Below are 14,155 nucleotides of genomic sequence, written 5' to 3' on the forward strand. Positions count from 1 at the left end.
AATTTTATTTGATATGCCAATTATATTTTGTTATTATTATTATTATCATTATTATTTGAAACTGGATTTTGCATGTCACTATAAAGTTATATATGCCTTGCTTGTTAAATATTCAATGCAAAATTAAAAGGTTCAACCTTGGCCCGCGGCTTTGTTCAGTTTAAAATTTTGGCCAACTCTGTATTTGAGTTTGACATCCCTGCGATGAGGTGGCGACTTGTCCAGGGTGTACCCTGCCTTCCGCCCGATTGTAGCTGGGATAGGCGCCAGCGCCCCCCGTGACCCCGAAAGGGAATAAGCGGTAGAAAATGGATGGATGGATGGATCCCTGAATTAAAGCAAGATTAATTTTTTTGATGCACAAGCCTGCCATCTGCTGGTCTGCGCTGGTAAGTACTGCTGCAGGAGTGCATAGACGAGAATCAAATCGAGAATAATAAATTTGTGTTTTTTTGTTGAAAAAAATAACTATTAATTAATTGTAAAAAGATACACAGGTACTTGTTAACACTACTACTTCTTGTCTGTTGCATTTATCCCAAAGAGGTGGCGTCGTGGTCACAGCAAAACAAGCGTTTACAATGTAATGAAGCCGAATGGTCACTAGGGGGAGTCCTTCTACAGTGAAATCACCGGAAGTGGAAGCATGTTTTGGTTGTCATTTGGCCGGATATACACTCAGGACGTTTGGAACGACCACGAAAACGCCGGTTATGGATTTAAGCAACGGCCTGGAGGATGTTGCTGTTTTATTTCAACCACATTCCACCAAACAGAGCCTTCCCGACTTCGAGGTAGCATTCATGTTAATATTAAAATTGGCAGTTTGAATTTAGTCCATGTAACTGCTGCAGTCTGGACAGCAGCCTCCTTATCAAGTTACAATTACGTCATTGGATGTGGTCATCAAGTGTTTCCAGATAACAATAACATTATCAAGCACTTGTTAATTATGCATAAGTATAAATATTGTACAAACCCCATTTCCATATGAGTTGGGAAATTGTGTTAGATGTAAATATAAACGGAATACAATGATTTGCAATCCTTTTCAACCCCTATTCGGTTGAATGCACTACAAAGACAAATATTTTGCAAATATTAATTAACTTAGAATTTCATGGCTGCAACATGTGCTAAAGTAGTTGGGAAAGGGCATGTTCACCACTGTATTACATCACCTTTTTTTTTAAGCAACACTCAATAAACGTTTGGGAACTGAGGAAACTAATTGTTGAAGCTTTGAAAGTGAAATTCTTTCCCAGTCTTGATTTATGTAGAGCTTCAGTCGTTCAACAGTGGTAACACCCGAATAAGTTTTTCAACTTGTTTAAGTCAGGGTCCACGTTAATCAATTTATGGTAATAACGATGAATGACTTTAAAAGATATCTCTTTGACTTTGTTGGTAAGTAAATACCTGTTAGGAAGGGACCACGTTTTGACCCAGCAGATGTCATTCACAACATTACTGGTATTTTTCTGATCAAAGCAACGTTTCCCCACAGGAGTGTCAAGCGGATCATTCCATTCCGTAAAGTGGTGCCATATCCGTATGCTTTGACAGTGACGTCACTATTTAGAATTTTCCCTCACCGGAATTGATTTATTTGAAACTTTTATTAGTAGATTGCACAGTTCAGTACATATTCCGTACAATTGACCACTAAATGGTAACACCCGAATAAGTTTTTCAACTTGTTTAAGTCGGGGTCCATGTTAATCAATTCAAGGTAAACACATCAGTCTTTCAACAATACAGACAAAAATCCATAATAATTAGTAGGAATGAAATAATACGACACTTGATCTTGAACAACTTCAGAACAATGAACTAAGTGAATCCAAATAAAATACAATAAAAAATAAGAAATAATAAAATGCTGTTTTGCGTCTATTGACTGTGAATGTAATGCGGACGTTGTACCGATCCGTTGTGGTGAAGAAGGAGCTGAGCCGGAAGGCAAAGCTCTCAATTTACCGGTCGATCTACGTTCCCATCCTCACCTATGGTCATGAGCTTTGGGTCATGACCGAAAGGATAAGATCACGGGTACAAGCGGCCGAAATGAGTTTCCTCCGCCGTGTGGCGGGGCTCTCCCTTAGAGATAGGGTGAGAAGCTCTGCCATCCGGGAGGAACTCAAAGTAGAGCCGCTGCTCCTTCACATCGAGAGGAGCCAGATGAGGTGGTTCGGGCATCTGGTCAGGATGCCACCCGAACGCCTCCCTAGGGAGGTGTTTAGGGCACGTCCAACCGGTAGGAGGCCACGGGGAAGACCCAGGACACGTTGGGAAGACTATGTCTCCCGGCTGGCCTGGGAACGCCTCGGGATCCCCCGGGAAGAGCTAGACGAAGTGGCTGGGGAGAGGGAAGTCTGGGTTTCCCTGCTTAGGCTGTTGCCCCCGCGACCCGACCTCGGATAAGCGGAAGAAGATGGATGGATGGATGGATGGACTGTGAAAAAATGGTTTTCCAAAAGATATGCATTGAGGCTATAAAGTGAGTTTTATCCCAATAATCGAACGAACTCATCGTTTACTCAAATAAATAATCGTTGCAACCCTGAAACCCCTCTCCACATTCCACCCCCGGGATTGTAAATAATGTAAATAATTCAATGTATATACTCTGATAAATTTGTGTGATGACTGTATTATGCTGATAGTATATATTTGTACCATGAATTGATTAACGTGGACCCCGACTTAAACAAGTTGAAAAACTTATTGGGGTGTTACCATTTAGTGGTCAATTGTACGGAATATTTACTGTACTGTGCAATCTACTAATAAAAGTCTCAATCAATCAATCAAAAGGGTTTCCCGAAGACACCCAATACCTTTGGTGGTGGGCGTGTGATTATGGGCATGGTCACCATGATGTTATGGAATATTTAAAAAAATTATACATACATTTAAAAACAAATCTGTTATCATGATTTTATTAACATATATAGATATTTTTTTATTGTTTTGCCATATTTTCAATTGTTGCTGCTTATTGTAAAATGTACTTTTGTGGAAAACATTTTTAAGTGTCTCGAGACTTTTAATTAGTATTTCAGTCAAAACAACTTGCAACAAATGTTACATATTTTTCTTGTATAATGAAATGTAGTCGTGTTTCGAGACTCTTTACTTCCTTCTGTCAATGTCCCTAACGAAAGAGGCGAGCGCGCTGATGCTTCAGTTTGACTTTCTCTTCTTAAAAGCCACCACTGTCCTCTAAATTTTTGCACATTTTGAGGATGGCTTGGCGGAACTGGGCAAGTTTTTGGTACATCACTTTTCAATAGTGCGCAAATAATGGGTATATATGGGAAGCGCGGACTCAAGGAGACGATAGTGTTTTCACGGGAGGTAAAACATGTTGGAGTTGTGCCATGTTTTACCATAAGATTGGTAATAAAATGTAAAAATAGCGTCGGAATGTGTGTGATTTATTCTTGGGACTACAATATACTATATTACTTAAGTTGGTTTTCTAGTATAAAAGCATATTTTCAAGGTGCGCCGTTAATGAAAATGCCACCGCGGTGCGCCACATTCAATTACAATAAGGGGAAACGCTGAAGTGTATATAGTTTCAAATACAGTAGAAAAATAAAACCTAGAAGCATGGGAAAACAGAACTAATGCAGTCAAAAAGTGCATACAGAAAGCCAAGGGAAACGATTTTAATGCAATATATCACTAAAAGTTAAAGGCCTACTGAAATGAGATTTTCTTATTCAAACGGGGATAGCAGGTCCATTCTATGTGTCATACTTGATCATTTCGCGATATTGCCATATTTTTGCTGAAAGGATTTAGTAGAGAACATCGACGATAAAGTTCACAACTTTTGGTGCTGGTAAAAAAGCCTCGCCTTTACTGAAAGTCGCAGACGATGACATCACAAGGGTGAGGGCTCCTCACGTCTTCACATTGTTTATAATGGGAGCCTCCAGCAGCAAGAGCTATTCGAAACGAGAAAACGACAATTTCCCCATTAATTTGAGCGAGGATGAAAGATTCGTGGATGATGATATTGATAGCGAAGGACTAGAAAAAAATAAGAATAATAAAATAAAATAAAAAGTGACGGCTCCGGTTGGTGGCAGTGTGAGCGTTTCAGATGTAATTAGACACATTTACTAGGATCATTCTGGAAGATCCCTTATCTGCTTATTGTTTTATTGGGTGTTTTAGTGAGATTGTAAAGACATACCTCGAGGTCGGATTGCTGCGGTGAACACGCCAGTGTCTCAGAGAGAAGCCGAGGAGCCAAGCTCACAGCTGCCTTTTAAACAGCTACTGCAGGAGGACGAAAACTCCAATGATGTCTCCGGTAAGATATATATCACAATTTTCCCATCCAAAAACATGCTGGTTGATGTAGAGAAACATGTTCGCTTGACCGCTCTGTGTTAAAAACAAAGAAACACCGGCTGTGTCTCGGTGCCAAAGACAGTCGCAATACACCGCTTTCCACCAACAGCATTCTTCTTTATAGTCTCCATTATTAATTGAACAAATTGCAAAAGATTCAGCAACAAAGATGTCCAAATTACTGTGTAATTATGCGATGAAAAGAGACGACTTTTTAGCCGGAACTGGTGCTGAGCAAATATATCCTGGCAGTCCGTGATGCCATGCGCACGCGTTATCATTCCGTGAAGTTTTCAACAAGAAACTCCGCGGAAAATTTTAAATTGCAATTTAGTCAACTAAACCGGCCGTATTGGCATGTGTTGCAATGTTAATATTTCATCATTGATGTATAAACTATCAGACTGTGTGGTCGGTAGTGGTGGGTTTCAGTAGGCCTTTAAAGTCTTAAAGAGTTATAAAACCAGTACAACCAGAGGTTTTTTTAAGTTAGCCTTGGAGGTGATAGGTAAATGGTAAATGGGTTGTACTTGTATAGCGCTTTTCTACCTTCAAGGTACTCAAAGCGCTTTGACACTACTTCCACATTTAGGCAGGTCTTACAGTGTCACGGATGTTTGGGGGTATCGAGCAGCAACAGAGTAGGATCTGTCCCCACCCTAGGTTCGGTAAAAGTCTGACATGCGAGTGAAAATAAAAATAATTTACAATTTATTTATCGGTAATCAAAATGCTTTGAGATGAGTTTTCAGTTCAATCAAGTAAGTACATATTGCATTTACTGTATAATGTCCATGCTTATATTGTGCCCGCGCAGTTTTGTCACATTAAGGATGCGTTCACGCCTGTCAATGTTGGTTAAAATGGTCTGTTGCTCTGCTCGCATTGTTTGTTTGGTCAAGTGTGAACGCAGTGCAGGACTAAACCGGGGACCAAGACTTTCTGAGAGATGGTTCTTAGTCCGCCTGTAAGCAGGCAATGCATACAGTGCATCCATAAAGTATTCATCGCTCTTCACCTTTTCCACATTTTGTTATGTTACAGCCTATGGATTCTATTTCAGCCTCAAAATTCTGGTTTTCATGCAGGATGTCTCTGTAAATTGCTGCATTCATCTTAATCTCTTCAGGGAAGTTACTATAAACCTGATGATCACTCTGTCAGAGCTACAACATTCCTCTGTGGAGAGAGAAGAAACTTCAAGAAGTACAACCATCTCTGCAGCAATCCACCAATTAGGCCTGTATGGTCTAGTGGCCAGACAGAAGCCCTTTCTTAGTCAAACATTTTCCAAAATAAACCTGAAAGACTCTTAGACCATAATGGTCTGATGAGACAAGAATGGAACTTTTTGGTGTGAATGCAAGGTGTCATACTTGGAAGAAACCAGCCACCGCTCATCACCAGGCCAATACCATCCCTACAGTCAAGCATGGTGGTGGCAGCATCATGCTGTGGGGTTGTTTGTCAGGGGCAGGAACTGGGAGACTTGTCAGCATGAAGGGAAAGATGAATGCAACAATTTCCAGAGACATCCTGGATAAAAGCCAACCTGACAGAGCTTGAAAGTTGCTGCAAAGAGAAAAGGGCAAATCTGTCAGGTGTGCGAAGTTTGTCGCATTCTATTCAAAAAGACTTGAGGCTGTAATTGCTGCCAAAGGTGCATCAACAAATATGCAAAAGCTGTGAATAATTATGTACATGAAGATTTTTATTTATTAAAAAAAAATGTCTATTGTCTGTACAATTTTGAGGACAAAAATTATTATTTATACAGTTTGGAATAAGGCTGCACCATAACAAAATATGGGAATACTTTCCGGATGCACTCTATCTACAGCCAACAAAAAAGCTGGGTGAAAATACTCTGCCATAATAATAATAATGGATTAGATTTTATATCGCGCTTTTCTATAATTAGATAATCAAAGCGCTCACAGAGAAGTGGGAACCCATCATTCATTCACACCTGGTGGTGGTAAGCTACATCTGGAACCACAGCTGCCCTGGGGTAGACTGACGGAAGCGTGGCTGCCATAAGAGTTCAATGCAGGCCTAGAAGTGTGAATACAGTCAATAAATATACCTGGCTCTTTTCAACAAAGTAATGCTGAAAAATGACCAAAATACTGTAAATATAACATTTGATATTATTTATATGAGACCTGGGCAAGCAAACATTTTTTTAGCATCAAAACTGTAGCCGCCATTATGATGCGCAGTGCTGTTTTCAAATTGCCGCAAGTCTTGAACTATATTTGAAAGCTGCGCTTTAGAGTGTTATACGAGTTATTACGGTAATGTTCGTCACATCAGTTTAGACGAGGCACAAACCGGAGTGGACGAGGTTAGTTTTCAGAGCAGCCAGCCCGAAATGAGTGAATCAGAAACAGATGCGGAAGCACATTCTTACAATAAAGTTCTGCATAAAGGTGATCATATATCATATTGTAGGTGTTTATTACCCTTTGCATTCATATGTAGGGACGGCGTGGTGCAGTGGGAGAGTGGCCGTGTGCAACCCGAGGGTCCCTGGTTCAATCCCCACATAGTACCAACCTCGTCACATCCGTTGTGTCCTGAGCAAGACACTTCACCCTTGCTCCTGATTGGTGATGGTTAGCTCCCTCCATCAGTGTGTGAATGTGTGTGTGAATGTGGAAGTAGTGTCAAAGCGCTTTGAGTACCTTGAAGGTAGAAAAGCGCTATACAAGTACAATCCATTTATCATTTATTATTTATTTATTTTGCTGTTTGTTATTGAGGAGCTGGTCTGAGAAGCATCCATTGTCTACCGCTTGTCCCTTTGGGGTCGCAGAGGGTGCTGGAGGCTATCTCAGCTGCATTCGGGCGGAAGGCGGCGTATACCCTGGACAAGTCGCCACCTCATCACATGGCCAACACAGATAGACAGACAACATTCACACTCACATTCACACACTAGGGCCAATTTAGTGTTGCCAATCAACCTATCCCCAGGTGCATGTCTTTGGAGGTGGGAGGAAGCCGGAGTACCCGGAGAACATGCAAACTCCACACAGAAAGATACCGAACCCGAGATTGTACTCAGGACTTCTCAGGGCCTTCGTATTGTGAGGCACCACTTGGCCTCAGTCTGCACCCCCTCTCCAGGGCCCAGGCTAAGACTGATTTTCTTTATTTTATTTTAATCTTCTATTTTTTTCTCCCATTCCCCACCCCCCTTGTTTACCTGTATCTCATCTTTTTTGTAAGGGGCGCTGGAAGCCGGCAGACCCGTCAGCGATCCTGTTCTGTCTCCCTGTAATGTTTGTCTAAACTTGAATGGGATTGTGCTGAAAATTTTAATTTTCCTGAAGGAACTCTCCTGACGGAATAAATTAAGTACTATCTAATCTATCTAACAATTGTGTTTTTCCGTGCATGTAAACACCCCCTTACAAACTCCATGTCACTTGTCAGTACTCCCCAGGCAATGTTCCAGGACCAGGGTGCACCGCGGACCCCAGTGAAGTGACACTTCCCGGATGCTCCTGCCGCTCCCACCAGTGTTCCATCGAGACCTGCTCCTGCCTGCAGAGCCACGGACAAGCCTACGCCAGCAACGGCAGGCTGCTGGGCGTCAACACGCCGGACGCCAACCACTGCACGCCGGTGTTCGAGTGCAACGCCCTCTGTCCCTGCAGTGACACGTGCTCCAACCGGGTGGTGCAGGGAGGACTGCGACTGGCCTTGCAGGTGAGCAGCACGGACGGGAGGGGGTGGGGAGTGCGCACTCGTCAGCGCATACCACGAGGGACGTTCGTGTGCGAGTACGCAGGAGAGGTCATCGGCTTCGAGGAGGCCAGACGTCGACAGCTCGCACAGGGATGTGAGGAAAACAATTACATCATCGCCGTACGGGAGCACGGCGGCACGGCGGCCGTCGTTGAGACATTTGTGGACCCGACCACTGTGGGAAACGTCGGTCGCTTCCTGAACCACTCCTGCCTGCCCAACCTGTTCATGGTGCCGGTCCGGGTGCACTCGGCGGTGCCCAGATTGGCGCTGTTCGCCGGCCGGGACATCGACGCCCTAGAGGAACTGACGTTTGACTACTCGGGGGGCTACAGAAACCAAACACCCGGACAGATGCCGGTCACACAAACACCCGGACAGATGCCGGTCACACAAACTGATCAGGCCAGTAGGACAGTCCGGAGGAAAGTATGTCACTGCGGTGCCAACAACTGTGAAAAGTTCCTTCCTCTGGATGCATCTATTTTAAACTAACCTACAAACCCCGTTTCCATATGAGTTGGGAAATTGTGTTAGATGTAAATATGAACGGAATACACTGATTTGCAAATCCTTTTCAACCCATATTCAGTTGAATATGCTACAAAGACAACATCTTTAATGTTCAGACTGATAAACATTTTTTTTTTTTTTGCAAATAATCATTAACTTTAAGTGAAGTGAAGTGAATTATATTTATATAGCGCTTTTCTCTAGCGACTCAAAGCGCTTTACATAGTGAAACCCAATATCTAAGTTACATTTAAACCAGTGTGGGTGGCACTGGGAGCAGGTGGGTCAAGTGTCTTGCCCAAGGACACAACGGCAGTGACTAGGATGGCGGAAGCGGGAATTGAACCTGCAACCCTCAAGTTGCTGACACGGCCGTTCTACCAACCGAGCTATACCGCCCCACTTTAGAATTTGATGCCAGCAACACGTGACGAAGAAGTTGGGAAAGGTGGCAATAAATGCTGATAAAGTTGAGGAATGCTCATCAAACACTTATTTGGAACATCCCACAGGTTTGCAGGCTAATTGGGAACAGGTGGGTGCCATGATTGGGTGTAAAAGCAGCTTCCATGAAATGCTGAGTAATTCACAAACAAGGATGGGGCGAGGGTCACCACTTTGTAAGCAAATTGTCGAACAGTTTTAGAACATTTCTCAAAAAGCTATTGCAAGGCATTTGGGGTTTTACCATCTACAGTCCGTAAAATCATCAAAAGGTTCAGAGAATCTGGAGAAATCACTGCACGTAAGCCATGATATTAGGGACCTTTGATCCCTCAGGCGATACTGCATCAAAAACCGACGTCAGTGTGTAAAGGATATCACCACATGGTTTTAGGAACACTTCATAAAACCACTGTCAGTAACTACAGTTGGTTGCTACACCTGTAAGTGCAAGTTAAAACTCTACAATGCAAAGCAAAACCCTTTTTTCAACAACACCAAGGAACACCGCTGGCTTCGCTGGGCCCGAGCTCACCTAAAATGGACTGATGCAAAGTGGAAAGGTGTTCTGTGGTCTGACGAGTCCACATTTCAAATTATATTTGGAAACTGTGGACGTGATGTCCTCCGGAACAAAGAGGAAAATAACCATCCGGATTGTTTTGGGCGCAAAGTTTAAAAGGCAGCATGTGTGATGGTTAGGGGGTGTATTAGTGCCCAAGGCATGGGTAACTTACACATCTGTGAAGGCATCATTAATGCTGAAAGGTACATAGAGGATTTGGAGCAACATATGTTGTCATCCAAGCAACGTTATCATGGACGCCCCTGCTTATTTCAGCAAGCTAAGTGTTACAACAGCGTGGTTTCGTAGTAAAAAGTCCTGGTACTTTCCTGACCCGCCTGCAGTCCAGACCTGTCTCCCATCGAGAATGTGTGGCGCATTATGAAGGGTGAAATACGACAGCGGAGACCCTGGACTGTTGAACGACTGAAACTCTACATAAAACAAGAATGAGAAAGAATTCCACTTTCAAAGCTTCAACAATTAGTTTCCTCAGTTCCAAAACGTTTATTCAGTGTTGTTAAAAGAAAAGGTGATGTAACACAGTGGTGAACATGCCCTTTCCCAACTACTTTGGCACATGTTGCAGCCATGAAATTCTAAATGAATTATTATTTGCAAAAAAAAAAAAAGTTTGAGTTTGAACCTCAAATATCTTGTCTTTGTAGTGCTTTCAACTGAATATGGGTTGAAAAGGATTTGCAAATCAGTTTATTCCGTTTATTTTTACATCTAACCAGATTTCCCAACTTAAATGGAAACAGGGTTTGTACATTACTAACACGCCCCACCCCTCGTTGAAACCTTCATATTCATACTTTGACATCATCTTCAAACAAGACAAAATGTCAGTCCGTCTTCATTACTGAGTTCCTGAGAGAACTCTTTGACATTTCTGCGTACTCTTGAGCAGCGTTCAAGAACACCTACTTCCTGTCATGCTGCCCTTACACTTGATATCCCACCTGAAGAGCATCCTGAGGACCACCAGCATATCCTATATTCATCTCAATAGCGAGGATATTTTCAGTCTTCATGACAGTAAAGCCGCAAAGCGCAACCAGAGTAACAAATGTCATATGACTCCAACCCACTCATTTCTGTCATCCTAAACAGTCTCTCTATTCTTGCTATTCTCAGTTTTCTCATCGCTCTTGGACCTCAGGAGAGGTGCAACCAATTAAAAGGGGCCTAGGGGTGTTTGGATTTAGAAACACGTTTTATTCCCAAGTCTAAGGAGGAGGAGTGTGGGTGTCCCACTTCAACGTGACGGTTACTAAAATCAGGCCCTCCCTCTCAACGTGGCCCATTTCTCGTCTAGACCTGCTTTCATTTTAGTAATAATTTCAACATCTGGGTTAATTAGAATAGAGAAAGAAATGGGACCATTGCTTGAGAAAGCAGAGAGAAACCTGCCAAGTTGTTTTTCCACAATTATAGCAAACCCTGTTTTAGAAATCTTGTTTTTTTTTCCTATTTGCATGATCTTAATTATGAAAACTCTTATATTTTTATTTAAATATTACAACTCCCCAAGGGTTAAGATTAGCTCAGATGTGAACTGCCCAGCTGCCATTTTATTTGTCACCTTCGCACACTTTGTGTTGGTGTATCAACCAGATACATTTTTTTGGTGTCTACCGGATACATTTTTGGGGAAAAAAATGTTGCAATATTGTGAGAAAAAGGAATATCCTGAGATTTTATTTTATTTTATCTCACAAGACAAAATTATATAATTTGAAAAGATTAAAGTGAGACATTTTGTAAAAAAAGGTATTTTATATTTTTAGGGAAAAAAAATGTATTATGTGACAAAAAAAGTAAAGTAAAAGGGTTATGCCATTTTACATGATTAAAGTCAAATTCATTATAAAAAAAAAAGGAAAATAAAATTCTGAAAAAATTGCAATATTGTGAGAATTTTTTTTCATTACATACAACAATTTTTAGGGAATATTCTGAGAATATTTGTAATATTTATAATTCGTCCCAAAAAATTTTTTTAATTCTAATATTTTGTGAAAAAGGTAATTGTTTTTTTGTTTTTTTTGAAAAATGCAATACTGTCAGAGAAAAGTATTGTGCGGAAATATTTCAAGAAAAACAAAGTTTTTTTTTTAAATGCAAACAGTGCCATTCTACGTATCTAAAGTCAAATATATAGAGGATTTTTTTTAGAAAACAATTGTTAATATTGTGAGGAAAAACGTTGTCATTGTAAAAAAAAAGTCAATTGTTTTCAGAAATAAATTGCAATGTTGTGAGAAAAAGTTTTCAGTACATACAACAATTTTCAGGGAATATACTGATATTTTTTGTCTTATTTTAGAATACAAAATTATGTAATTTGTCTAATAAACAAAAAGGTCAAATATTTTGTGAAAAATTTAGCATTTTTTTAGAAAATCCTTTTGAAAAATTTTAAGAAAAAAATTGTTGTTGTTTTTTAAGAAAAAAGGGCCTTTTTACATAAAGTCAAATATGAAAATGTGAAAAAAGTATTTTTGAAAAGTTGCAATATTGTGAGAAAAGGTTTTCATTTCACACAAGAATCAGTAGGAATATTGTGAGAATTTGTATTTTATTTTACAAGACACAATTACAGTATAAACAAGAATAAGGTCAGATATAGTGTGAAAAAAGTATTTTTTCAGTATGAACAATAAAGTCAAATGTATTATGAAAAAGGTTTGTTTAAAAAAAAAAGTTAATATTGTGAGATAAATATATTTTACAATATTTATGCACTGGAGGGATATTTTAAGACAAAAATATAAATTTTACAACAAAATATATGTCATTTTACATAATGAAACATTGTGTTCGTATGTTTTTTTTTGCCAAAAAGAACATGCTTTTCACTAAACATCTGTTTTTTTTAATTATTTTATTGTGTTATTTTTAATTTAATTGTGACATTTGTTTTGTTGTATTTTTTGTGCTGTGTATATACATATATACAGTATATGCGTACAGTATGTACGTGTGTGTGTGTATGTATATAGTATAAAACGTGACAAAATATATGTACATGTACAACGTTAATTGTAGTTATTGTCCAGTGCGGATGCTTTAAAGGTGGCCTTTTACCTCAAATCCTCAGTGTCATGCCGTGTTTAGTTTTTGCCTTTTTATCGTCAATAATGCTGTATGTTTTTTATTTGTATGTGTGTGTGTGTGAATGTGTATGTTTTTTTTATTTTCTTCTATTATTGTTGTTTATTTTGTTTTGTTTTGTCCAGCATTTTGTGCTTGCCACTTGCCTGTGCATGAAAAGTGCTATATGAATTCAGTTGGATTTGATTTGAATTGAAAATAAGCCACCATGTTATTGAAGAAAGTTGCAAGTGCCATCTCTTTGATAAAGAAGGTGAGAAACACGAATTAATTCAAGAAAGAACCCGTAGCGAGTTACTAAGGTGGCCTCCGCATAGTTCACTCCTCCTCGCCGTCCAAAGAAATTCTCAGAAATAAATGGATCATTTTTAAAGGTACGTACATAATGTGGCGTCCTTGCTGTGTTTATGAGAGTCCGTCCCTTCCTCTGCCCTTTTCAACAAATCTGCTCCACTATGTGCCGTGACTCATCTTGTTGTTGTGTCCCTGGAATCCCCATGGTAACGGAGTGTGTGTACAGGTGGCGATTGGTCAGTGCCGGTTGTGTCTGACGTGGACAAAAGGCTGTTCACAAGATCCCAACAAACGGCTCTCTTCCGGCCCGTCGCCTAGCAACCAGCTGTTAATCCTCATGAGGTGAGCCGCACATGATGCTGAGAATGCCGCCCCGTGCACCAGACGGTCTGATCCCGCTGTGGATTTGTGAGTGACAAGTCAGGTCGAAGTGATAATGCAGACTTTTTCTCATGTGGCACAACAACTGAATATGTGATATCAAATAATATGAGCATGTTTTATTATGTGGATGTCTTGATACGCGCGTTCAGCTTCTGCAACCCTCCAAATGTACTCTAGGAATGAATGAATGAATGAATTTTCAGTGGGGCAAAAAAGTATTTAGTCATCCACCGATTGTGCAAGTTCTCCCACTTAAAATGATGACAGAGGTCTGTAATTTTCATCACAGGTACACTTCAACTGTGAGAGACGGAATGTGGAAAAAAAATCCAGGAATTCACAATGTAGGAATTTTAAAGAATTTATTTGTAAATGGTGGAAAATAAGTATTTGGTCAACCATTCAAAGTTCTCATTGATGGAAGGAGGTTTTGGCTCAAAATCTCACGATACATGGCCCCATTCATTCTTTCCTTAACACGGATCCATCGTCCTGTCCCCTTAGCAGAAAAACAGCCCCAAAGCATGATGTTTCCACACCCATGCCTCACAGTACGTATGGTGTTCTTGGGATGCAACTCAGTATTCTTCTTCCTCCAAACACGACGAGTTGAGTTTATACCAAAAAAGTTCTATTTTGGTTTCATCTGACCACATGATATTCTCCCAATCCTCTGCTGTATCATCCATGTATCCATTTTGGTTACAA

The 14,155-nt window shown here is 40.4% G+C and overlaps 1 protein-coding gene across 2 annotated transcripts; it reads left to right on the forward strand.

The window, feature by feature from the left end:
- Positions 1–665: 665 nt before the first annotated feature.
- setmar (SET domain and mariner transposase fusion gene) lies at positions 666–13,142 on the forward strand. 2 transcript variants are annotated; one of them, XM_061874777.1, is made up of 3 exons: positions 680–794; positions 4,192–4,330; positions 7,813–13,142. In XM_061874777.1, exons 2-3 carry the CDS (start codon positions 4,319–4,321, stop codon positions 8,620–8,622), a joined length of 822 nt encoding a protein of 273 aa, XP_061730761.1. In that variant the 5' UTR covers positions 680–794; positions 4,192–4,318; the 3' UTR covers positions 8,623–13,142. The 2 variants fall into 2 exon arrangements, with proteins under 2 accessions (XP_061730760.1, XP_061730761.1); XM_061874776.1 differs by lacking the exon at positions 4,192–4,330 and having other exon boundaries at positions 666–794.
- Positions 13,143–14,155: the final 1,013 nt, after the last annotated feature.

This window comes from Nerophis ophidion, linkage group LG16, assembly GCF_033978795.1.
Source record: "Nerophis ophidion isolate RoL-2023_Sa linkage group LG16, RoL_Noph_v1.0, whole genome shotgun sequence".
NCBI lineage: Eukaryota > Metazoa > Chordata > Actinopteri > Syngnathiformes > Syngnathidae > Nerophis > Nerophis ophidion.